Source organism: Podarcis bocagei (assembly GCF_964188305.1).
Source record: "Podarcis bocagei genome assembly, chromosome: 12".
NCBI classification, from domain to species: domain Eukaryota; kingdom Metazoa; phylum Chordata; class Lepidosauria; order Squamata; family Lacertidae; genus Podarcis; species Podarcis bocagei.
This window is the reverse complement of record NC_138137.1, coordinates 61,870,056-61,896,176: the sequence shown is the minus strand read 5'-3', so window position 1 is coordinate 61,896,176 and position 26,121 is coordinate 61,870,056. Positions and strand designations below refer to the sequence as shown.

Sequence of the window (26,121 nt, the reverse complement as noted above, 5' to 3'; positions counted from 1 at the left end):
AGCTTTGCCAGTTGAATTTCTGCCTGCCGTGTAACCCTCAGACGTGCAGGATGAGGCCTGCCGGGGAAGGAAAGGAGCCGTGGGGCAGCCCCTGCTTTGCAGTGCGCCAGCCGCCCCCTGCCCCCCCTTCAAGCCCCCAAAAGCCTTTTCAGGAAGCCCTGTGGAACTGCTGCCTGCTGGGACCTTGCAGGAACGGTCAGGAATCCCAGGCCGACCCACAGGCCTCCTGGGAGATGGGGAGAGCAGTGCATGCTGGGATATGTGTCCTCGCCCCCTTGGTCAAGGTGGGGCTGGTGCAGAGGTCCAGAGCAGGCTGCTGACCTTCTGCAGCACCCCTGAACTGAGTTCCCAGGATGTAGCTCCAGAGCATGTGCAAAGCGCTCCAGCCCTTTAATTGGGTGGGGGGATTGCAGCGGGGGGGGGAGCTTTCTCCTCCCACCCACCCACCCGCTGCTGCCGGCCTGGTTTGGCCCCCTCCCCTCACATCAGCCCCACTTCCTGGCAGGGGCTGGATGGAGGGCAGCAGCGGGGGCTTCATCAACACCCCCTTGAAATGGCAATGCCTCTCGACTTTGGGGGTCCCGGTCCCCTCGAATATTTTATGGGGGGGCCAAAGGGGCCGCGATCCCAGGAGCTGGCTCCTATGGCCCTGGGGGGACCCAGCCGCCAGCCCCCCTCCTGCCCCACTGGGAACCGCCTGCGCTGAACTCCTGCGGGGTTAATGATTAACCCTTTGCATGGCTGCCTGCTCCCCGGTCCCCCCCCCCCAACTGGGCGAGTCCCGTGACCCAGGAAGGAGCGTCTGGGAGGAGGCGGCAGGGAGGGCTGGGTGCTGCTGGGACCCCCCCTTCCTCCCCCCAAACACACACACACACACACACACCCTGGGCTGCCATGGACTTCTTGCTCTGCCCACAGGTAAGGCCAGCCCCCCAGTCGCTGCCAGGCTGAAGGATGCCACCTGGTCGCCTGGGGAGGCCTGGGTGCCGGGGGGGGGGGAATGGAGGGGAGGGGGCGGCAGGGGGGTCTCTGGGTGCAGCTTTCTCCTGACGCCCACAGGGTGGGAACACCAGCTCTCATCTCCCATTGGGCAATTCCTGCCTGGGGGGCATTTCAGCAAAGGAGAAGGGAGCTGGGAGGTTCCCCCCCCCCACTCAAGTGAGGGCGTGTGGTGGGGGCAGACTTTCACCAGAGGCCGGGAGTTCCCCTGTCTTGGGTGCCAAGCACTGCTTGCTGGGTGGGGGGCAGGAAGAGGAGAGACCCCCTCCTGGGTGACTTGGAGAGGGGTGGGAGGTGGGGGAGAGGGAGGTGGGGGGGAAAGGGAGAGGCTGGGAGGACTAATTCAGCAGCACGTTCTCTGTGGAACTCCCTGCCACTTGACGCCAGCCAAGCGCCTTCTCTGATTGGTGCCCGCTTGGCAGCCCTTTCGCTCAGAGTTCATTTCATTCGTTTCCACTGCTAGTTTTAGTGCTTTACAGCCCTTTAAAACTTTTTACAACTTTAACGTTTCTCGTTTCTCGTAAACCACCCGGAGATGTTTTACGACCAGATGCCTTTTCAGATGCAAAGTAAACGAAACGGGTTTAGATGGGACACCAAAGGGAATCTCTCCCAAATCTCCCCTGAGCGTGTGCTGGGGGTCTTGGCTCAAATCTCTAGGGCCCCCCAGCCCAGGGTACCTCTTGCCCTTGGCTCCATGGGGGCATGGGATGTTGCCTGTGCTGCGGAGACAGAAAGCACTCTGTACATGCTCAGAGGCACGCGCCATTATTGCCACACATTCCAGGACTTACATGGTGGCATGGGGGGGGGCTGCTCCTCTTTGGGGCCCTCCAGAGGGGGACCCTAAGCCCTGCTGGGCTTCTTGGGGGGGTTGCCAGGGGCCCCTATGAGTGGCAGGGATGGGCTGGGGGGGCCTGTCCCAGGATATTCCTGCCCTCCCCCTTGGGCAAGTTAGGGGCCTTTCTGTGCACCCCCTCTTGAGAAATGGGGACTTGGAGGGACCCCGAGGGTCATCCAGTCCAACCCCTGCAATTCAGGATTCGCACCTGGAGCATCCCTGGCTGATAGCAATGCAAAAACTCTCCCGCGAAGGAGATCCTCTTACCCGCCCAGCCTCGGGGGCTCCGGGGAGGGGGAGGGCAGCCAGGAAGCAATGCCCCCCCTCTCCCTGGCAGCCTCCGTGCTGCTGTCACCTTGAGTCCTGGGGGGGGGGACCTCCTCCTTCTCCTCCTCCCCCCCTCCTGCCGGCTAATCTGCTCGGGTGTCTGCCGGCGCAAGGGGGGGCCTCTCCCCGTCAATATTTGGAGTGGCACGAGGGGACGGATCCGCCTGCCGCCTCCTCTCTGCGGGCGAAGTGACCTTCCCGGCCCGGGAGGAGCTCAGCATCATAAAGCGCCAGGCCGGCGGAGAAGGAGGCGCAGAGAGACGGGCAGGCGGGAGAGCGGAGGGGCAGCCGCGGGGGCGGGGGGCACAGCTTGGCATGGTGCAGGTAGGGAGAGGGGGACGCCCCCTCCAGGGCCCCTCGCGGGATGGGCAGGAACTTGGGGGGAGGGAGGGGGGCTTCTCCGCCTGCCTGCCCCCCTCCCTCCATGCCACACGTCCCTTCCTCCGGCAGCCTCTTCCCTGGCACAGGCTGGCGCTGCTCTGGACTCACATCCTGGCAAGCAGAGCGTCTTTTGGGGGTGGGGAGTCCCCCCCCCTTTTAAACTGCCTGTTTTCACATGCAGTAGTCATGCAGCCGGTTAATCCTGCAGGGTATGGGGAGCCTGCAAGGGAGGAGGAGGCTGCGCCTGGCATTGTAGAGAAGGGAGGGACCCCCAGTGGGCATCCAAACCACCCCCTGCCAGGCAGGAATGGCCCCTGAAAAGCCCCTGGCTGGCAGGCAGCTAGCTGACTTCCAGGAACCTGCAATGGAGGAGAGAGAAGCACAGAGTCCCAGAGGTTTCTCCTGCAAAGCTCCTCTCCTGCCACATAGAGGGACCCCCAACGGTCATCCAGTCTGACCCGGAGAAGAGCAGTCGGGCTCAGCAGGTGGAGCTTCTGCAGGGGGGGGGTCTCTCTCCTTCCCCTCTCAGCCTCTGGGCTTCTTCCGCAGCCGGAGCAGGATGGGCCCAGCCCCACGTCGCCCACCTTTGGGGGGCAGAAGGCGGCCGAGGAGGAGGAAGAGAAGGACCTGAGCAAAGCCCTGCGGGTGGAGCGCTTTGAGGAGATCCTGCAGGATTCGCACCCGCGCAACGTGGAGGAGGCTGGGCGGAGCTACAGCGAGGAGGACTTTGAGTGTGAGTTTTTTGGGGGGGAGCAAGGAGGGATCCTGCACCCAGGCCAAGGGGCGGGGGGGCGGGTCTGCTGGGGGGCTTCAGAGCTTGGGGGGGTTGCCCTTGGAAGACGTGGCTGAAGAGGCAGGAATGGGGTGGGTGGAGAATGCAGAGCTATTATTATTATTATTATTATTATTATTATTATTATTATTATTATATACCCTTTTATATTCAAGGCAGCTTAAAAATAAAAATAAGGACAGCTAATAACATTGTGGGGGGGGGTGCGAATCAAGCATTAACAGATTGATAGAATTAAAGCTATATTATATACATTTAAAAACCGGACCATAAAGGCACCAGGGCTCCAGCTGGAAAGTGGGCCTGGTGCCTTCTAGATGCCAAGCAGGTGTCCGGCACATTCATGTGGGTCTGTGAGTGGCGGGTGAGTGGAGCACCTGTGTCCTGCGGAAGCCTATCTCTGGATATGGGGGGAGGTCCCCTTTGCTTGTCCTGGGAATCATGGTGGCCAAGGGAAGACTTCCTAGACTCAGAAGGGCCCTCCTGGGGCCATCTAGTCCAAGGATGGCAGCTGGTTGGGGGGGGGGTGTCTTGAAGACCCTCTCACGACCATTTTATTAAAATCCTAGAATTGTAGGGTTGGCAGGGACCTTGGGGGTCATCTAGTCTGACCCTCTGAAGGCTGGAATCTGCAGCTGCCCCTCATGGGGCTCAAACCTGCAACCTTCGCATTGTCAGCACCAAGCAATGGGGCTTGGCAGCTTTCTCTTTGTACAGGATCACTTCTTTTTCTTTCTTTCTTAGTTTTTTATTTATACTTTTCAAATTTATACATTTCATTAGTTTTACAATCCATTTGACATTCCAAAATTTGACTTCCTTCCCTCTTTTGCTGCGGCTCCTTAAATTTATTTCTTAATATCTTCTGCAAATTCAAGGTCATTTAACTTGCTCATTTAATTATCTGCTGTAAATATATCCTCTTATAAAACTGCAGGTTATTAAACTAATCCTGCTAATGTTTTTATCTGTTTACAATTTACCGTATTTTTCGCCCTATAGGGCGCACCGGCCCATAGGGTCACCTAGTTTTGGGGGGAGAAATAAAGGGGGGGATTATTCCCCCCCCCAGGCACGGGGCTGGGGCGGGGGATCCCCGAGCTTCCCCCAACCCCAGCCCCCAGAACAGGCTGCTGTCTGCAAGCCTGGGGAGCCTGGACTACATGGAGTTGGCGGAAATGACTGGCAGAATCCGAGACCAGGGAGAAGAGTCGGTGGAAGAAGATTGGAAGAAATTTAAAGACTATTTACAGAAATATTGCAAAATTAATGAATGTTAGAATGATATTTGATTGAAGTTAAGCGGTTTCTAGCTGTAATGATATAAAAGAATATGGGAAAATTGGATTTCTAAATAGGTAAAAATTCAATGTTATAATATATTAAGATCAAAGATCAGGATAATAAGGAGGGAAAGAAATTGCTGAATTAATTAATTGAATTGGAACACAAAAAAGGGGGGTATGAGGAGGTCAGGGTAACAAGGATATGAATGTAGGATATGGAAAGGTTGATTTTTTATTTTTATTTTTTTCCTTTTTTCTGTAAGTGTACTAATTTTTTTTTATTCTGTATTTTTCTTGTATTTTTATTTTTGTCTTTTACTTTTGTATTTCTTGTTTTTATGTAATTCCTTTTTCTGAAACTTTAATAAATATTTTATAAATAAAAAATAAAAAAGGAAGTCGCGCCAGGCTCCCAAGGCTTGCAGAGAGCTGCCCGAAGCCTGGAGAGCGAGAGGGGTCGGTGCGCACCGACCCCTCTCACTCTCCAGGCTTCAGCGAAAGCCTGCATTCGCCCCATAGGATGCACACACATTTCCCCTTCGTTTTTGGAGAGGGGAAAGTGCGTCCTATAGGGCGAAAGATACGGTATCTGTCAATATTCAATAAACCATCTCCATTCTTTTATAAAAGAATTATCTTGATTTCTTATTCTTCCAGGAAGTTTTGGTATACAGTGGACGGTCGGGTTGCGAACGTGATCCCTGCGGGATGTATGTTCGCAACCCACGTCTCTGCACACGCGGGTTGCGATCCGGCACTTCTGTGCTTGCGCAGCCGCCGAAACCCGGAAGTAACCTGTTTCGGTACTTCCGGGTTTCGGCAGTCCGTAACCCGAAAAAACGCAACCTGAAGCGGCTGTAACCCGAGGTATGACTGTATTCCATAAGTTTTTGTCTCCATTTTTCCTTTGCTGGGACTTCTGCTTCTTTCCATTTTGGGTGCAAGCAATGTTCTTGCTGCTTTAGTTGCATACATAAATAAATTTCTATACAATTTAGGTAATTCTGTCCCTATCATTCCTGAAAGAAAAGCTTCAGGTTTGTTGGTTGGTTGGTTGGTTTATATAAAAGTTATTTTAAGCATCCTTTTCAGTTCATTATATATCATTTCCCCGTAAGCTTTGACCTTATTTCAAGACCACCACATATGATAAACCCAGTTTCCCAGTTCTTCTACTTGGACAATCGGTTCCTTCCTGTTGGTGAGGAGCAGATCCAGGACAGATAACCCCCTTCTTACTTCTTCTACCTTTTGTTTCCCCCCCCCAAAAAAAAAATCATTCATTTTATAACACAACTAAACAACAGAAACAGAAAAACAATACAAACAAATTCTTGTCTTATCCTTATTTTTTCCTAAACATTGTTAGGTGGGCTACCCCAAGTCCCCCCTGTCTGATTTTCATTTTACCTCATCTTTACAGTTTGCATATATCATAATTTTTAAGCATTTTTTTAATCATGCTTACTTTTACCATAAAAATCTTTACATTTTATCACTTACAAATACTATTTTAAAATACGCTATCTTCTACTTCTAACCCTACAGCCTAAATCCACTTCCAAAGCTATTCTAAGATTTAAATATCAACATATTTTTTTCAAATATTCCTTAAACTTCTTCCAATCTTCTTCCACCACCTCTTCTCTCTGGTCTCGGAGTCTCCCGGTCAGTTCGGCAAGTTCCATATAGTCCATCATCTTCATCTGCCATTCTTCTATAGATGGTAAATCTCGTTTCTTCCAATTCTTTGCTAGCAATATTCTCGCAGCTGTTGTGGCATACAGAAAAAAAGTAACATCCTTTTTGGGGATTTCACCCCCCACTATACCAAGTAAAAAGGCTTCTGGTTTCTTAATAAATGTGTTTTCCAACACTTTTTTCAGTTCATTATAAATCCTTTCCCAGAAGCCTTTTACTTTGGGGCATGTCCACCACATGTGGTGAAAAGTTCCTTCTTTTTCCTGATATTTCCAGCATTTATGATAGATTTTTGCTAACTTCACTGGTGTTAAGTAGCATCTGTGATTCTGGGCCGGCTTCCTGGTGGCCCTGGAGGCCCCCTCCTCCCCAGAATCGCCCCCCCCCAACGCCGCTTCCCGCTTCCCCCCGCAGACCACCGCCAGTCGTCCCACCACATCCACCACCCGCTGTCCAGCCACCTTCCCTCAGACCCCCGGAGGAAGAAGGGCGTCTCCAGGAAGGCCAAGAAGAAGAAGAAGGAGCCGCAGCCGCAGCGCCCCCCCGTCCCCGGGGAGACCCCCACCATCGAGGAGGAGGAGGAGGAGGAGGAGGGGGAGGAGGAGGCCGACGAGGACACCTGCGACACCGAGACGGAGCAGGCCTCCGAGGACCTGATGCTTCTGCAGGGCTCTCCAGAGGGGGTGCAGGTAGGTCGGGGGGGCAGGAGGACGTGCTCAGAGGGACGGCACGGACCGGCAGCAGTTCAGGCAGGGAGGCTGTTTCCACCAGTCTGCCATCCCAGAATTGCAGGGGTTGGGCTGGATGACCCTCAGGGGTCCCTTCTGACTCTACGATTGGATGCCCACCAGTCAGGGATTCTGGAGCTGCGATTCTGGCATCGCAGGGGGTCAGACTGGATGGCCCTCAGGTACACCTTCCAGCTCGACATTTCTACAAGGAACTCTGATGCCAGTGGAGGATCTCTCCTTGCTGGGAGACTTCCTGGGAGAGCTGGGGCGGCCCTTTGCCAGGGAGGCTTCAGCTGAGATTCCTGCATTGCCGGGGGTTGGTCTGGATGACCTTTGGGGTTCCCTCCCGACTCAGCAATTCTGCAATCCCAGGACAGGCTGGGGATTGATCCTCTGAGCTATGGCCAAGGCCACCCCCCCCCCAAGGCTCAGGATGGTGGTGGAAGTGGCAAAGGGGTTTGTAAGTTCGTAGAACTGTCGTGTTGGAAGGGACCCAAGGGTCATCTAGCCCAACCCCTTCAATAATAATACTGTAATAATAATAATAATAATAATAATAATAATAATAATAATAATAATTTTTATATATACCCCGCCCTCCAGAGCCAGTGTGGTGTAGTGGTTAAGAGCGGTAGTCTCGTAATCTGGGGAACCGGGTTCGCTTCCCTGCTCCTCCACCTGCAGCTGCTGGGTGACCTTGGGCCAGTCACACTTCTGTGAAGTCTCTCAGCCTCACTCACCTCACAGAGTGTTTGTTGTGGGGGAGGAAGGGAAAGGAGAATGTGAGCTGCTTTGAGACTCCTGAAGGGGAGTGAAAGGCGGGATATCAAATCCAAACTCCTTTTCTTCTTCTTCTTCTTCTTCTTCTTCCCCAGCCAAGACTGGGCTCAGGCCGGCTAACACCAAATATAAAACAATTGATTGAAATACAACTTAAAAAAAACAAGATTAAAATGCAAAGACAACATCCCCTGAGGGACCCCATCCAAGCCTCCAAGGAGAGCCCACCTTTTCTCAAGGGAGACCATCCCACCCCCAGCATCTCCTGCTCCTTCCTGGCCGCAGAAGGCCGAGGAGGGGAGGGGAGCGCCCCAGCCCCTGACCCCCCGCTTCTCTCCCCTCAGTTCTTCTTGCAAGAGGACGATGGAGCAGACCGGCCGGCGGAGGGGGCAGCCAGCCCCACAATGCCCCATAGCTCCTCAACGGACTCTGGGGGCTCCCCAGCTCCCAAGGGGGCCAAAGCAGGCAGGTGAGTGGGGGCCGGGGGCTGGCGGGGGCCTGAAGGGAGGGGGTTTTGCAGGGGTCCAGAGGAAGGAGAGGGTCTGCCCTGAGCAGCGGATTTCAGCTGGGGGGGAGTGCAGGGGGTGGGAGCGGGTTTGGGCACCTCCTCCCTCCTGGGGGGTCCCTGAAAGAAGGTGGCTCTGGCTCAGGGGCTGGTTGATTCTCCCTGCGTGAAGTGGGGGGGGTCTCTCCCCACAGCATCTGAAATCAGGCTCTTTGTTGCATGAAATCATGTGCTGCCTGAACGTCTTTTTTGTTGAATTGATACTTTATTGAAAGGTTTTCATGTATAAAAGAAAAATCAAGAGAGAGAGAAAAGAAAAGAGTGTGGAAAAAGAAAGACAGAGGAGAAGACAGAAAACATGCAGAACGCACAGTGTAATAATTAAGTCCCTTTCCCTTCTATAGATTATTCTATAGAGAAGTGATATAATCATCCTAATCTATATATGGTCACTAATAACCCCCTCGATTCCGTATAAATTCGTTTCAGGTATCAATATATTTGTCCAAACCAAGGAAGTCCGTTCATCAGTTGCAAGTGTGGTCAGTCTTTGGAGTCACACGTTAAGAAACCCTCAGAGCCGTTTTCCAAAGACAAGAATGACCAACCAGGAGGCTTCCTAAAAGTTGAAACCGACTAGAAACAGAATTAAAACTCGCTGCCGGTTTTTGAGCGTCTGGCCAGGCCTGTCTGAGCAAGAATGTTCTTAGCGGGAGCTGAAAAGAGAGCAGGGAAGGCACCTTGAGATCCCTAGGCAGGGAGTTCCAAAGGTTATAGGTGCTGCCACCCTGCAAGATTGGCCGTTGCACGGTACCCGTAAGAGTGCCAGTTGTGCCGATCGAAGCAGCCAAGCGGGCAGGTCTGGGGCAAGGCGATTTCGTGGGGAAACCGGTGCCCAGTTGTTGAGGGAAAGGAGGTTCCCCTCACTTTATGCCAGCGCCCCAGAGCTGCCTCCTTGGCGCCTGAGGCGGGCGCGGTGCCCGCCTGTGAGTCTGCCTCTCTCACAGCTCAGATGCCGAGGAACCCGCGGGCACGGAGGCGCCCAGCATGGCCGAGGCGGGCTCCCCCGGGAGGGCGCTCTCCAAGTCCCAGCCCGGGCATCGCAGCTACAACCTCAACGAGCGCCGGCGCATCGGCAGCATGACGGGCATCGAACAGACCCGCTACCCCAAGGTGCCCACAGATGAGTCCGAGGCCCAGACCCTGGCCTCCGCCGACCTGGACTTCATGAAGAGTGAGTGGCGGGGGGCAGGGCGGGGGGAGCACAGGGGAGGAGGAGTCCTGGGTGCGAATCCGCCAGCTGGGATGCCCTCTGGCTCCCTGGCACCAGACTCTTTCTCAGGCAAAGCCATGAAACTATTTTTGGCCTGTTAAAGCTGCTATTAGGATTATTTTTTATGCTTATTATTTATTATTGATGTTCCATCAAATGTGTTCTTAATGGGATCTTTTGATAAAGGGCAGTATGTAAAGTATTAGTATTCTGGCAGTGGCCTACCTGGCGGGGGGGGGGTCGTGCAGCAGAGTATAAAGGGCTTTGTGAGTTGCCGTATTTGTTGCTCCATAAGACGCACTTTTTCCTCCTAAAAAGTATGGGGAAATGTCTTATGGAGCGAATGCGTGGTCCCTGGAGCAGAATTGCCCAGGGGCAAAAAGCAGATTATGCTCTTTTTCTCCCTTCTTTTTTTTGAAAGAGGGAAGGGGGTGTTGAAACAAAGCCACTGATCAGAAACAGGAAGACTTAATCAATTAGGAGAGAAATTAGAAGAAAAGGAGGAGCAAAAAACTGCTAAGGAAAAGACACTAAGGCAAACAAGAGGGAAGGGAGTGTTGAAAGGAAGCAGCTGATCGGTGGGATCGGGAGGGAGATAAGGGACTCTAGAGATAAAGGAGGCTGTCTGGGAGCGGGGAGGTACAAGCCCATGGATCCTCAGGATTTTTGCATTGGTTCACCCCAAATTCACCATCAGATCACATGTCTGCGGCCACAGCATGAACCACAAAAATCATACATCCACTGTTTGGTTCAGAATATTTTTTCTTGTTTTCTTCCTCTAAAAACTAGGTGCGTCTTATGGTCGGGTGCATCTTAGGGAGAGAATAATACCGTAGTCTGTTGGAGGCACTTCTGAGCCAGACACGTTTGTTGCATCCCAGTCTTTTGTGGGCTGCAGAGAGTGGCCTTCCTGGGATGCAGGAAGCACTAATAATAATAATAATTTTTATTCTGGGCGGCTTGCCTTTGCTGGGAATATCTCTCTCTCCAAAGGCAAAAAGTTCCTTGTGATTATAGTAAATAAAAGTAAACAAGGGAGAAGAAAAAGGAAAGAATAGAAAACAGAAAGAGAGGAAGAGAATACCGGTACATTAAGAAACATTTTTAAAAACAGAGGGTAACAGCAATAACAAAGTAACCATTAAACAGAATTACGGCTACAAAACTATATAGTATATCCCAGGCTCCCTCGACCTTCACCCCTCCAGATGTTTTGGTACTACAATTCCCATCATCCCTGACCGCTGGTCCTGTTCGCTAGGGATCGTGAGAGTTGTAGGCCAAAAACATCTGGAGGGCGGAGGTTGAAGAAGCCTGGGCTGTCCTTTCGCCATCTGTGGCATGGAGGTGGGCTTTTCCGCTCGCTGGGTGTTCCTTCCTTTAATTCTGCCCCTTCGAATCCTAGAAGGGAAGGGACCCCCAAGGGGCATCTAGTCCAACCCCCCCGAAAGGCAGGAGTGGGTTTTTTCAAACTGACAAATGACCCAGCTGCGACACAACAGCCCTGCAGTGTTGCCAGGGGGTCTCAAATCGGGAAACTTTTTTGCACAGAAAAGGGAAAGTGGGCAGAGGTCCAAGCAGAACACAGAACATTCTGAGCCCCAAAACTGGGCTCATCCTAGTGGCTGTCATCATTCTGGTTTACTCGCAAGTAGGCAGCAATAATAGAACGCCTGGCCTGGATCCCTGGGGGTCTTCCTCCCCTATCTTTGGAGGGAGGGACCCCAGGCTCTTTCTGACCAATGGCGTGCCAGCGCCTGGGGCTGAGGTGCTTCGCCTTTCTCAGGTGGCACCTGAAGAGGCTGGAATGGATGTAGGGGAGCCGTGAGGAGGACGGATCAGGGCCTTTCTCTGCACCCCCCACTCAGGGCCTTCTCTCCTTCCACCCCGCAGGCCACAGGTTCGAGGACGTTCCTGGGGTGCGGCGCCACCTGGTCCGGAAAAGCGCCAAAGGCCAGGTGGTGCACATTGGCAAGGACCGCAAGGAGCCCAGCGCCCGGCAGAGGAAGCAGGACCGGCAGCCCCACGAGGTGAGCAGGGGGGGGCGATTTGTGGCCTGCTGGGGGGCAAGAGGCAGAGCCGTGGCTGGGTGATCTCGCGCCCCTGGCAGGACCGTCCAGATTGCGCCCCCTAGGGAATGTGGCACAGGGAAAACCCACATATCATGTAAAAACCCTCTATTTAAGACCTTTTCTTATGAGGCAATAATTGATATTTTTATAGACATATTTGTGGAAATATTTTTTATATATATAATTTTTTATTCGTTTTTTAACATACCATTTTCAACGGTAATTAAACATATTTTTACATCTTAATCATTTTTTTTGACTTCCATCAAAAATATTTATGGAAATATTTTTAGCAGATTTTGCACCCGCTGGTGGGGGCCTTCCTTGCCACCCCCTGGCAAGAAGCTGTGGGAAGGAGGGGGCGCAGCCGGCGGGCTGAGGGACCACTGGGGCAAACTGGACGCTGGCCCCCGATGTTGTAGGGCTATCAGAGACCCTTAGGTTGGAGGGTCTTCTTCCTCCACCTGCCACTTGCTCCCCACAAATCCAGGCCTGGATTGTGGAAATTCCCTTGGGGTGGGGGGGACCTGTGGTGTTTCTGAGCCTGGGGGGCTCAGCGACACCCCCTTGCAGGAAGAGGAAGTTTCTTGGCCATCACCCCAAATTCTCCTGCCCCCCCCCAAGTTCTGATCTGGGCTGTTAGTCAGAATCAGAGGCCGCAAGTATTTCTGAACCCCATTTCTGGAAAGCACAGGAGGGGGAGAGGGATGCTCTCGTGTTTGAATCCTGCGTCCGATCAGCCCTTGCGAGGACAGGAGCCTGGAATCTGTGGGTCTCCTTGGACCTGATCCAACCAGCCCTCTTTCTTTTAAATACGGTATATAGATGATAGATAGATAGATAGATGATAGATAGATAGATAGATAGATAGATAGATAGATAGATAGATGATAGATAGATAGATAGATAGATAGATAGATAGATAGATAGATAGATGATAGATAGATAGATAGATTATTGAGAAAATTCAACATTAATACATTTATACATACATATTACAGATATACAAACAAACATACATTTCATACAATCCTTAAAAATATTCTTACAAACCCACACTCAATCCCGCACATGCTTCCTTTTCCCACCATCATCCCTGTGCTAGACTTCTACTCAATTGCACTTTCTTTCTATTTCTATTACTTACTTTCACACGCTATTAAACCAACTTTCTACTTCTTTTTCTGTTATCCATATTATTTGGTGTTTCGGTATTTATAACGGAACTTGTTTGTTCCAATAGGAGTTCTGGTTTTTCAATGTGATTTTGCAAATATCCTTTAAACACCTTCCAGTCCTTCTCTATCTTCTCTTTTGAGATCCTTCCGATCTCTGTGTTTGGGACATATTGTAATACTCCAATGGTTTGGCAAGCCGCTCTTCCCACCCTCTGACCCTCTCCGCCCGGCCCAGGTCTTTGTGGAGCTGAACGAGCTGATTGTGGACAAGAACCAGGAGATGCAGTGGAAGGAGACGGCGCGATGGATCAAGTTTGAGGAGGACGTGGAAGAGGAGACGGATCGCTGGGGGAAGCCCCACGTGGCCTCGCTCTCCTTCCGGAGCCTCCTGGAGCTGCGCAGGACCCTGGCACACGGTGGGCAGGGCAGAGGGGCACCGGGAGAGGGCAGGCTCATTCATAGAGTCAGAAGGGACCCCCCAAGGTCATCCAGACCAACTCCCTGTAAGGCAGGAATCTCAGCTGAAGCCTCCATGGCAGAGGGCCATCTAGTCTGACCCCCTGCGATGCCGGAATCACAGCTCCAGAATCCCTGACCGGTGGGCATCCAATCGTAGAGTCAGAAGGGACCCCTGAGGGTCATCCAGACCAACCCCCGGCAAGGCAGGAATCCCTGAGGGATCCCATCCCAGCTCTGCTTAAAGGGCTCCCAGGAAGGAGAGGCTGCTCCACTGTCACCAGAGTCGAGCCGGAATCCCCTTCCTTGTAGAAATGTCAAGTTGGAAGGGGCACCCAAGGGCCATCTAGTCTGACCCCCTGCGATGCCGGAATCGCAGCTCCAGAATCCCTGACCGGTGGGCATCCAATCGAGTCAGAAGGGACCCCTGAGGGTCATCCAGCCCAACCCCCTGCAAGGCAGGCATCTTCTGCCTCCAGCTCCTCTTCCCATTCCCCTGTTCCAACTTTCAATTTGGAGCCTGTCTTTCCAGATTGTTACACGCAAACCCAAAATACACAGTGCAACAATTTGAGTCAATGCCAAAAATACGGCTTCCAAATAAACCCATCATGGAATTCTAGAGTTGGGAGGGAACCCCAAAGGTCATCCAGACCAACCCCCGGCAAGGCAGGAATCCCTGAGGGATCCCATCCCAGCTCCGCTTAAAGGCCTGCCAGCAAGGAGAGATCCTCCACTGGCATCAGAGCTGAGCCAGAATCTCCTTCCTTGTAACTTGTAGAAACGTCAAGTTGGAAGGGGTACCCCGAGGGCCATCTAGTCTGACCCCCTGTGATGCCGGAATCGCAGCTCCAGAATCCAGTGCCCTCCGATGAGAGGGCAGGGGGACTATGCAGGTGGCCCATATGGGCATCGAACCTGCGACCCTGGCATTTTCTGCCCCCCCTTCAACTAGCTAAGCTAACGGGGGATGCCAGGTCTGGTTCTTTTGGGGTGGGGGCAGCAAGTCCAATGCGGAATCCCCCAGGCCCCCTGGGGAGCTGTGGAACTCACTGCAGCAGGAGGGGCTGGGTGGAAATGGGGCTCAGTGAAGAACTTTTTTGGGGGGTCTATGGGACAGACCCTTGTCCCCCGGCTAGTGCCCCCTCGCTCTCTCTCCCCAGGGGCCGTCCTCCTCGACCTGGACCAGAAGACCCTGCCAGGGGTGGCACACCAAGTCGTGGAGCAGATGATCATTTCGGACCAGATCCGAGCGGAGGACCGCGCCAACGTGCTGCGGGCGCTGCTCCTCAAGCACAGGTGAGGCAAGCGGGGGGTGGGGGGCAGTTTCTGGCTCCTCCTCCTGCCAGCTCTGGCATCATATAGACAGCGTGGCAGAGTGGGTAGAGCAGCCTCTCTCTCCGCCTTGGGTCCCTGGGTGCTGCACTCCCATCATCCCTCTCTAGCAGAACCGTCGGTTGGGAACGGTGGGAGTTGTAGTCCAACAGCACCCAGGGACCCAAGGTTTGAGTGTCAGGCCAGGATCTGGCAGGGACCTGGGTTCAAATCCCGACACACGGCCACGAAGCTCAGCGGGTGACCTCGGAAGCCAGTCTCCCTCAGCCTGACCCACCTCACAGGGTTGTTGTTGAATTATTATTATTACTATTTACTGATGTTTAATTTTACTGTTTACTATTCTGTTTACTATTCTAATGGATTCTGGAATGTTGCTTTGTTTGATATAAGCTTTATTTTAAAGTTATTGTGACTTTTGTATTGAGTCAGATGGTTACTATTAATGTTTGATGTTTTATTGTGTTTTTATTTCCTGGAAGCCACCCAGAGTGACTTGGGCAACCCAGCCAGATGGGTGGGGTATAAATGAATTTTATATAAAATAATAATAATAATAATAATTTATTTACACCCTGCCAATCTGGCTGGGTTTCCCCAGCCACTCTGGGCGGCTTCCAACAGAACACTAAAATACAATAACCTATTAAACATTAAAAGCTTCCCTAAACAGGCTTCTGATGTTGTTGTTGTTGCAAGATAAAAATGGGGGGGGGAGTATTGCACCCTGGCCTCCGTGGAGGAAATAAGGGTCATACTATAATCCCAGGGAAGATTCCCCTGGCTTGGTGGGTGTCTGCAGCAAGGGGGGGCATCCTTGCAAGCCCCCCCAGCGCCCCCCAGATGGAGCCCCCTTCCCTGACGCGCTGGTCTTCCTCGCAGCCACCCCTCAGATGAAAAGGAGTTCTCCTTCCCGCGCAACATCTCGGCCGGCTCCCTGGGCTCCCTGCTGGGCCACCACCACAGCGCCAACCACGTCGGCGAGGGGGCCGAGCCCACCGTGACCGACCCCCTCATCGGGGGCCATGGCGGGGAGCACGAGACCCGGGTGGACATCGAGAAGGAGGTGAGAGGAAGTGGGGAAGGGACCCCCAAAGGCCATCCGGCCTGACCCCCCGCAATGCAATGCAGGAATCACTGCTGGGTGGGGGGGCTGGGGGGGCGCCTGTGCACCAAGGATGCGCGGCAGCCAGCCAAGTCTCTCCACCTTGCTTCTCTCTCTCCCTGCCCCCCACCCGGGGGTCTCTGCAGCGCGAAGTGGCGTCCCCCACGCTCCCCGGCCCCATCACCAGGTCCAAGTCGAAGCACGAGCTGAAGCTGTTGGAGAAGATCCCCGACAACGCAGAGGCCACCGTGGTTCTTGTGGGTAAGGGAGGGGCAGAGTCTCAGGGGGGCAGAGAATCATGGAATCGTGGCCTGGAAGGGACCCCCCAGTATTTATTTGCAGTGGTACCTTGGTTCTCAAACTTAATCCGTTCCAGAAGCCCATTCCAAAACCAAATCGTTCCAAAACCAAGGTGGGCTTTCCATAGAAAGTCATGCAAAACGAATTAATCCTTTCCAGACTTTTAAAAACAAACCCTGGAAACAGCAATTTAACATGAATTTTACTATCTAACGAGACCACTAGTCCATAAAATGAAAGCAAGAATCTATGTACTGTGTTGCGTTTGCTTCAGGCTGAGCGTTTTCAGGTTGCGTCCCGTGGCGACCCAGAAGTAACGGAACGGGTTACTTCTGGGTTTTGTCGCTCGTGCATGTGCTCAAAATGACGTCAACAGCATGCGCAGAAGCTGTGAATCGCGACCTGTGCAAACACAGGTTGCATTCTGCTCAAGTTGCGAAGGGGCTCCAGAATGGATCCTGTTCACAACCAGAGGTACCACTGCATTGTAGATGATAAAAATTAAAATTACCGTATTTTTCTGTGTATAAGACTATATTTTTCCCTAAATTTTTGAAGTTTAAAATAAGGGGTCGTCTTATACACGGATAGTGCATAGTGCATTTTCTTAAGTTTGAATCCCCAAAAATAGGGGGCATCTTATACATGGAAAAATACAAAAAAAAATAATCTTACCTGCACTGATGATAGTCATTGTTTGGATGGGGGAGGCTTTTATCCATTTCCGAAGTCACATAATCAATCAGTAGCTGAACTGGGTTCCACACAGTCACAAAAACAAATTAATTGAAAAAGCCTCAAAAACAAAAAGGCAAAATAAATACCAAAAACAAAAGTGCCAAACTTAATCAGGGATAGGGAATATCACAGAATTGTTGGAAGGGATCCCCTCAGAGCACAGGAGAACTAGGAATCACAGAAAGGACCCCGAGGGCAGCGTCCAAAATTCACCAGGCATACCGTGTTTTTCGTTCTATAAGCCGCACTTTTCCCCTCCTAAAAAGTGAGGGGAAATGTGTGTGCATCTTATGGAGCGAATGCAGGCGGGAGGCTCTGCTCAGCGCTGCCTTTAAAGAGCTGCGTGGAGCCCTTCTCCCTCCCCGGGGAAAAGCCCCCAAGAGCCGCACACACGCTCCGTGCGTTCTTGAGAGGGAGCGCGGCTCTTGGGGGAGCCTTAGCCATGAACAGCCTCTCCTGGGCGGGGGATGAAGGCTCCCCTTGCCCAGGAGAGGCTGCGCGCGGCTAAACAATAAGCCAGGACAGCCAACTAGCGTCTTATGGTCTGGTGCGTCTTATAGAGCAAAAATGCAGTGCTTTGCGCCTGGCTATTTGCCACTTGTGGCCAAGTGAAGATGCCCGGTTGCCAGGATGGTGCCTGACGTCTCCACCATCTGGAGATGCAGAATCCTATCCATTCTCTTTTATCTGCACAATCAGAACCAACAAGTCAGATTGGAAAATACGACTTTGGAGCTCTATTTTGGCCCCCAAATGGCAAGTAGGCATTCTGTTTTGGCGCCCGTCAGCCTGGTTTAAGGAGCCATTGGGCTCCTGGCTTACATCTCTGCATGAGGTGGAAGGACGGAAGATTCAGGACAGGTACAAGACCTTCCTGCAGCGCTGAGGTGAAGTGCCCGTTCCTGCCCATGCAAGGGGGCATCTCGGCTCAAGCGCCCCTGGCAGGTGGCCGTCCAACCTCTGCTCCCAAACCTGCCAGGCAGGAGAGCATCTCGAGGGAGACGGTGCCAGGGCTGCCACTGTCCCAGAGCGCTGACTGTCAGGAAGCCCTCCTTTCTTGTGGCCCTTGGCCCCCATCCGCCGCCCCCCTCTTCCCCCGCAGGCAGCGTGGAGTTCCTGGACCAGCCCACCATGGCCTTTGTGCGGCTGCAGGAGGCGGCGCTGATGGACTCGGTCCTGGAGGTGCCCGTCCCAGTACGCTTCCTCTTTGTCCTGCTGGGGCCTAGCAGCGCCAACATGGACTACCACGAGATCGGGCGCTCCATCTCCACCCTCATGTCCGACAAGGTAGGCCATCGCCACCCTCTCCTCCTCCTCCTCTCCCGCGCGGTGGGGCACCCTCCCCGGCCTCACCTGCCCGTCTCCCCCCAGCAATTCCACGAAGCTGCCTACCTGGCCGACGACCGCCAGGACCTGCTCCACGCCATCAACGAGTTCCTGGACTGCAGCGTGGTGCTTCCTCCCTCGGAGGTGCAGGGCGAGGAGCTGCTGCGGAGCGTGGCCCACTTCCAGCGAGAGATGCTGCGGCGGAGGGAGGAGCAGGAGCGGCGCCTCCTCCTGGGGGCCGCCATGGAGCCCAAGTCCCCCGAGGAGAAAGGTAGGCGCTGGCTCTCGGGCAAAGGGACCCCCGAGGGCCATCCAGTCCAACCCCCGGTGATGGAGGAGGACAGGACTAATGACAGGAGCCACAAAGGGGTGGAGAGAAGTCCAGGAGATTCTGTGGATATTGTATGCTGATTTATTACTTTGATTTTTTTTAAAAAAAACATTTTATTGATTTTCCAATAACAAACATCCAATTAAATATCCAATCATAATACTTCAAATAAAAAAACTAAAAAACTAAAATAAAGATCAAATTATAGTCCAAAATGTATTTATTAATTTCTTGGGGCTCCCCACGGTCTGGATCTCTGGAGCATATCTCCGCATCTTAGTCCTGCTTATTACTTTAAATGTTTAATTTAAAAAACCTAAATAAATAAATATACAAAAATAAATAAAAACGAGAATCAAAATATATTGCAACGTGTTCAAAACCAGCCTCAAAGCCACAGTAGCCTGGAAAGCTCTTGCTTCCTCCTGAGCCAAAATGCAACTGGTTGATTTGCCATAATGCTACCGTTATTATCTAAAATATTTATATCCCGGGGATATATACGGGAATGAGAGAATCGTAGCATTGCAGGGTTGGAAGGGGCCCCCAGAGGCCATCCAGTCCAGCCCCCTGCCATGAACACCCACTCGTTCAACACAGTCGTGGAAATACGTTGCAGCGTTGGGGGGTCTCAGTCTCTTCTTGGGGGGACATGCCCTCACTGCCGCCCCCTGTCTGCCCCACAGCACTGCTGAAGGTGGAGGAGGAGGAGCCGGACCCCCTCCGGCGAACGGGGCGCCCTTTCGGGGGTCTGGTCCAGGACGTCTGCCGCCGTTACCCCAAATACCTGAGCGACTTCCGGGACGCCCTGGACGCCCAGTGCGTGGCAGCCATCATCTTCATCTACTTTGCTGCCCTGTCGCCGGCCATCACTTTTGGGGGGCTGCTGGGTGAGTGGGGGGCCAGCGCCCCACATTGAGGCGCAGAGGCCGCCCGGCCTGGCCTGGCCGGACCCCGCACTGCCTGTGCCTTTGGGGAGCTGCCCTTCCCAGGAATTGCAGGGCTGAGGCTGGGTTTGGGGTGCTCTGGGGCGCCAGCCCTGAGAGGTAGGCCAGCCCACTCTGAGCCTTGCTCTCCCCCCCCCCAGGTGAGAAGACGCAGGGGCTGATTGGGGTCTCGGAGCTGATCATCTCCACCTCGGTCCAGGGCATCTTCTTCTGCCTGCTGGGCGCCCAACCCCTCCTGGTCATCGGCTTCTCAGGACCCCTCCTCGTTTTTGAGGAGGCCTTTTTCATGGTGAGTTTTCTCAGGGGGTTGGGGTCTCCCCCGATTCCCTAGCGTCCCGTCTCCCCCTTGAAACTCCCCATCGGAGCTGCGATCCTGCAGGACATCTTATCCCCTCCAAAGGCCCAGGATGGGGGGGGAATCGTAGAACCGCCGGGTTCAGGGTTCCCGGCTGCAAAGGTTTCCCGGCTTTGTCCCGATCTGGTCCTGGAGGCTCAGCGTCGGTCTGGTTCGAGCAAGAAAGCGCAGCCAGGTTAGAGAAAACCCTTCGAGTAGGGTTTTGGTATTTTCTTAGCAGGAGGGACCCCTAGAGGTCCTGTAGTCCAACCCACCCCTGCAATGAAGGGGTCACAGCTCCAGGATCCATGGCCAGTGGCCCCCCAACCTCACCGAATCAGCCTCCCGCTAGAAGGGGGGCTGGGCTGGATGAGGGTCCCCCTTGCAGCCTGATGGCATTATCTTTCAATGACCCCACAGGTGCTGGTTCTCCCTATAGCATCTCTCTGCCAAGGGAGGGGAGAGGGAGAGAGAGAGAGAGAGAGATGGACAGGTGCCCCCCACCCAGGACTGTGGGGAGGGGGCCCCAGGAGGACACCCCTCACTGCCTGTCCTTCCCCCCGCCCCAGTTCTGCACCTCGCAGGGCCTGGACTACCTGGTGGGTCGCGTCTGGATCGGATTCTGGCTCATCCTGATTGTGCTGGTCATGGTGGCATTTGAAGGCAGCTTCCTGGTGCGCTATGTCTCTCGCTTCACCCAGGAAATCTTCGCCTTCCTCATCTCCCTCATCTTCATCTACGAGACCTTCTTCAAGCTTATCAAGGTCAGTGGCGGACCCACGTTTGGGGGCCCCTGAAGCTCGAAGTGTATGAGGGGGACCCCAAGGCCTGGGCAGCCCCTGCAACCTTCTACCACAGATTTCTGCTGCATATTTTGTTCTTCTTAATTTGGAGTCTAATATATTTATCATTGTTTTTTCGAGTTCAATGTTGCATTTTCTACGTTTCTTTTGGTAATTGCAAATGTTGAATCAAAACCTGCTAATGCGTCCATCTCTTTACATTGTTTCTGTAGGGATAACATAAATGGTTCCCAGTCTTTCTTAAAGTCTCTGCTGTCCTTATCTCATAGTCTTCCAGTTAATTTTGACATTTCAGTGTATTCCATCAATTTTTCTTGCCATTCTTCTTTTCCATCTTTGGGCTAACAGCGTCCTAGTTTTTTTCTTTTATTTTGGCAACTCTTGACCTGAAATGCCTAGTAAAAAAATTTCTGGTCTTTTTATTAAAGAGTTATCTTAAGCATTTTTTTCCATTTCATTATAAATAATTTCCCAATAGTTTTTGATTATTTTACAATCCCACCACATATGAAAAAATGTTCCTTCTTTTTCTTTACATTTCCAACACTTGTTGGAGCCATTTTTGCCATTTTTACAGCTGTAATGTACCATCTATACATCATTTCCATATAGTTCTCCTTTAACAATATGCAATCAGCGAATTTTAAATTCACTTTCCATAATTTTTCCCAGTCTTCCATTTGTATATTATCTCCTGTATCTTGTGCCCCGGAGAGTTCATTTTGACAGCAGTTTGAATTCATCCCCAGAGACACACTCCATTGTCTCTCGAGATAGACAGATGCCGCCACTGCCAAAATACACTCTCAGTGGAAAACCAGTTTAAAAGCATTCTGTGAAACAATATAAAAACCAACCAAGGAAGGATAAGGATTCCTTGCAAGAAACAAACGGGAAAGGTTTTGTCTCTGGGCAGATCTTCCAGGAGCACCCGCTCAATAGCTGCACCAAGGCCAACAGCACCGGCGACATCAGCCTGGACGGCAACACCACCCTGGTCTTGGGCAACGGGACGTCCGTCCGCTCTGCGGCCAAAGTGACCGGCCAGCCCAACACGGCCCTCCTCTCGCTGGTCCTCATGGCCGGCACCTTCTTCATCGCCTTCTTCCTGCGCAAGTTTAAGAACAGCCGCTTCTTCCCGGGACGGGTGCGTGGCCTGGGGGGGGGGGAGGGTCAGGGAAGAATTGGGCGGCCAGAGCAAGAGAACAGCCGCAATTGCCCAGAGAGAGGATTCCCTTATTTGCAAGGATTTGGAGAGTTCATCCTATGTGCCCAATAGATTTTCAGATATTGCTTTATTTGATAAAGTTCCTCCCTCAGGGGTCTCTCCCTACTCTGCCATTCTATGATATGTTTATATTAAAACCTTTTTAAATTGTGATTATATATTTTTGCGTTGGATCGTATTATTACGCTGCACGTTTTGGGGTTTCTTGAGCTTGTCAACCACTTTGTGTGCAGCAATAGAGAAAGATGGGGCTCAAATTAAAAATTACATGGAGGGGTGGCAAGAGGGGGCAGAGGAGGGGGCAGGAGGGTCTGGGGGCACTCTGCGCACCCTCAGAGGCCCCTTGCCTTAGAGCCACATGCTCCTGCCACCAGAAACGGCTCTTGAAGGCCAGAGCTGAGCAAGTCTCTCCCTCTTTCTCTCTGGGCAGGTCCGGCGTGTGATTGGGGATTTTGGGGTGCCGATTGCTATCCTCATCATGGTGCTGGTGGACTACAGCATCCGGGACACCTACACACAGGTGAGCTGGCAGGTGGGCTGAGCGCCCCCAAGAATCCTGGAATGGAGGAGGCAGGCAGCGCTGTGCAGTGGTTACAGTGTTGGACTGGAACTTGGCAGAAACAGTTAACAATACCAATAATAATAATGATACCAACAACAACAACAATTTAATTATTTGCTGGTATCATGAGAGTTCCTTTTATTGTGCATCATTACATCCTAGTGGATTATTGTAGGGTTGACATATGGAAGCCTAGATTGCTGGATCTTAGCAACCTCCTTCCTTGGAGGTTTTTAAGGAGAGGGTGCCTGGCTAGCTCCTTGAGTGGACATTCCTGCATTGCAGGGGTTGGACTAGATGACCTTTGGGGATCCCTCTGCCATTTCCCTCCCCGGAACCCCTTCTATCATTCTCCTCTCCCTCCCGGTCACCCGCTGCCCACCTCCTCTCTCCCCTCCTCCCCCGCAGAAACTCTCAGTGCCCCACGGCTTCTCGGTCACGGACCCCCAGAAGCGGGGCTGGGTGATCAACCCCCTGGGCGAGAGCCAGGCCTTCCCCGTCTGGATGATGGTGGCCAGTGCCCTGCCGGCCGTCCTGGTCTTCATCCTCATCTTCATGGAGACGCAAATCACCACGTGAGTCACGCCCAGGACGCCCGGGGTCTGTCCCAAGGGGGACCCTTTGGCCGGGGGGGGGGTCCTCTCTAGGAGCCGGGAGGGGAGGGCAGGCCAAGGGGCTTCGGGGGGCGCCAGTTCCTTTCTTAATATTATTTTTATTTCATTTGGTTTTCACTTGTAAATTTTACAAACACCAACATACAACATAAAAGCAATATTCCCAGGAATCTCCTGGACTTTTCCCCTTTGCGGGTCCTATTATTAATCACTTCCTCCTGCATCTTTTATAACAGTCCAAATATTTCACATCTCCATTATGTCCAAAGTTCATCATTAAACTTGTTACAAGTGTTCTCCCAACCCTACTAACGATTTCAACTGTTTACAATACTTTTTAAGGTAAAATATAAATTTTCCCCATTCCTTATTTTTACGATATGATAATCTTTATTGTCATTGTCCCATAGAGAACAACGAAATTGAAAAAATCTACATCAGACATTCAAAACCCAACAAGCCTGCTGTTCCAGCTATCCCAGCCTGGTCAGCCCCTAAAAACTCTGATACCCCATAATTAAATACAGTATACTCCCACAGAGACTACCTTACATTGCATTTAAAACCAAAATCGCATTTGGATAGAAACTGTTTCTCAGGCAGCTAAGTCCTAGTCTTTATAACCCTGGACCTTCTCCAAGAAGCTGAAAGAGATCATTTCCGGGGTGCGCATTATCCTGCACTATTTCTGCAGCTTTCTTATGGCACCTGGAAGCGTAGATTTGATCCAAGGTGGGAAGAGTGCGCCCAATTATTTTCTCCGCAGTCTTGACAACCCTGGACAGCATTGTTTTTCCCCCTGACTGTTCAGCTCCCAAACCACACGCACAGACCATAAGTTAATACACTCTCAACAGTACAATGGTAAAATGCCATCAACAGGATTGTTTTTCCGGAGGATTCTCAGAAAATATAACCTTTGCTGTGCTCTCTGCATCAGGTTATTAAAATTTTGATCTTCCTCATTTTGGCATGATCCATCCACTTGATCTGCCATTCTTCTCTGTTTTATCTTCTTTCCATCTCTGGGCCAGTAACATCCACGTAGCCACGGTTGCGTACATAAATAGCATTTTCTGCTCCCTTGGGATTTTGGCTCCTAGAATTCCTCAAAGGAAGGCTCTGAGTTATTCTAAACTTCTGTTTTTCCAATTCATTATATATCACCTCCTAACCGCCTTGCCCGCTTCCTCCTCGCCCCGCAGGCTGATCATCAGCAAGAAGGAGCGGAAGCTGCAGAAAGGCTCCGGCTTCCACCTGGACCTGCTCCTGATTGTGGCCATGGGGGGCTTCTGCGCCCTCTTTGGCCTGCCCTGGCTGGCGGCCGCCACCGTGCGCTCCGTCACCCACGCCAACGCCCTCACCGTCATGAGCAAGGCCGTGGCGCCCGGGGACAAGCCCAAGATCCAGGAGGTCAAGGAGCAGCGCGTCACCGGGCTGGTGGTGGCACTGCTTGTGGGTGAGTCGCCGGCCGGGGAAGGGGGCCCACCCCCCACAAACACACCAGGGGCCGCTCAGGGGAGCCTGCCTGGCAGGGTGGTTGCGGATGAGGAAGAGGAGAACCAGGAGAGATAAAGGCAAATGCAATAATAAGGAAGACTTCCTTGCTTTTGGGGGGGACCAGGAGTGCCCCCCTCCTCAAAGTGGCACGGAGGATCCTGAGGGAGAGTCTCCACCCCCATCATTCAGCCCTGACCCTGAGGTCCAGCTCCGAGGGCCTTCTGGCGGTTCCCTCGCTGCGAGAAGTGAGGTTACAGGGAACCAGGTAGAGGGCCTTCTAGGTGGTGGCTCCCTCCCGTCAGATGTCAAAGAAATAAACAACTATCTGACTTTTAGAAGACATTTGAAGGCAGCCCTGTTTAGGGAAGTTTTTAATGTTTGATGCTGTATTGTGTTTTTAATATTCGGTTGGGAGCCGCCCAGAGTGGCTGGGGAAACCCAGCTAGATGGACGGGGCATTAATAATAATAATAATAATAATAATAATAATAATAATAATAACTCCTGCATTGCAGCTGAGCAGGGGGGCAGAATTAGGCAGCTGCATTGGCCCCCGACTGCAGCCAATGCAGCTCATTTCAACATTGCTGCATCTCACCAAACGGCGATGTTCAGCTGGTGATATACCACAATGTTGGAAACGTAACATTGCCCAGCCCTCAGCCCCATGCCAGATCTGTGTGCCCCCCACCCGCCTAATCTCTAGGATTGCTCCCTCCCTCAGCCCCACGCCTGATCTCCAATTTCAGACATATATTGGAATATCACAATGTTTAGCTGCTGATACGTCACTATGCTGAAAACCAGATATCGCTCAGTCTGAGTCTGTTTCTTAGTATACCTAAAATCCTTTGCATATTAGGGGCTACCCCACATTTTGTTCCAAAAATTGCTTTGTGGAGGTAACTCCCGTAGAGTTATCTAAATTTTCAAAAGTAGGAGTTCCGTGGCTTGGCTTTTGAAAAATAGGGAGTCCTCAGTAATGAGCTAATTGGGAACCACTGATCTAGACACAGGGGAAAAATGCTATAAATAAGTCAGAATAATGAAAGGGGAAAATCTCTATGGAAAAGTCCTGCTCTCTTGCGCCCTCTGGTGATTCATTTTTATAGTGTAATCAAATGGCCATTTCGCTGAGTCCTAAGAGTTAACCCTTACAATTCCATATACCAGTACCTGTCTAGGTATTGGTTTCATTATCCAAATACGTCCGTGTTTATTTTTAAATGCCTATATTTTGTATAAACGCGTCATCGTACTTCTCCATGCATTCTCCATCTTGGCACTTTGCTTGATGGAGATGCCCCAAAGTGGGGGCATTGGGGGAGGCAGACCCACTCCTGGGGGGGGGATGTTGGGGTCTGGCAGGACTCCGGCTGAAGCGCCCTGTTCCCCCTCCCTCTCCAGGCCTGTCCATCGTGATTGGCGACCTTCTGCGCAAGATCCCCCTGGCCGTCCTCTTTGGGATCTTCCTCTACATGGGCGTCACCTCTCTGAACGGGATCCAGTTCTACGAGCGACTCCACCTCCTGCTTATGCCCCCCAAGCACCACCCAGACGTCACCTATGTCAAGAAGGTCAGGGGGAAGGGACCTGGCCTGGGATTTGGGGTGGGGGGCAGGTGGGTCTCCCATGGGGGGTGAGGGGAGAGGCTCTTTGCACCCCACAGAGC

General features: G+C 52.2%; 1 protein-coding gene across 8 annotated transcripts in view; it reads left to right on the top strand.

Annotated features, from left to right (window-relative positions):
• Window positions 1–26,121, top strand: part of SLC4A2 (solute carrier family 4 member 2) — a 59,178-nt gene that overhangs the window by 31,272 nt on the left and 1,785 nt on the right. For 6 of the 8 annotated variants that reach the window (XM_081164181.1, XM_081164180.1, XM_081164184.1 and 3 more), the window contains 19 exons: window positions 3,098–3,281; window positions 6,743–7,017; window positions 8,184–8,308; window positions 9,352–9,578; window positions 11,514–11,650; window positions 13,106–13,286; window positions 14,490–14,625; window positions 15,544–15,727; window positions 15,913–16,027; window positions 17,907–18,091; window positions 18,176–18,401; window positions 19,148–19,351; window positions 19,549–19,697; window positions 20,312–20,506; window positions 21,462–21,692; window positions 22,204–22,293; window positions 22,744–22,910; window positions 24,155–24,408; window positions 25,857–26,026. In XM_081164181.1, coding sequence (XP_081020307.1) covers window positions 3,098–3,281; window positions 6,743–7,017; window positions 8,184–8,308; window positions 9,352–9,578; window positions 11,514–11,650; window positions 13,106–13,286; window positions 14,490–14,625; window positions 15,544–15,727; window positions 15,913–16,027; window positions 17,907–18,091; window positions 18,176–18,401; window positions 19,148–19,351; window positions 19,549–19,697; window positions 20,312–20,506; window positions 21,462–21,692; window positions 22,204–22,293; window positions 22,744–22,910; window positions 24,155–24,408; window positions 25,857–26,026 — 3,435 coding nt within the window. Of the gene's footprint in view, window positions 1–791; window positions 919–3,097; window positions 3,282–6,742; window positions 7,018–8,183; window positions 8,309–9,351; window positions 9,579–11,513; window positions 11,651–13,105; window positions 13,287–14,489; window positions 14,626–15,543; window positions 15,728–15,912; window positions 16,028–17,906; window positions 18,092–18,175; window positions 18,402–19,147; window positions 19,352–19,548; window positions 19,698–20,311; window positions 20,507–21,461; window positions 21,693–22,203; window positions 22,294–22,743; window positions 22,911–24,154; window positions 24,409–25,856; window positions 26,027–26,121 lie in introns of those variants that run through there. The other 2 variants (XM_081164186.1, XM_081164187.1) reach the window with 2 other exon arrangements.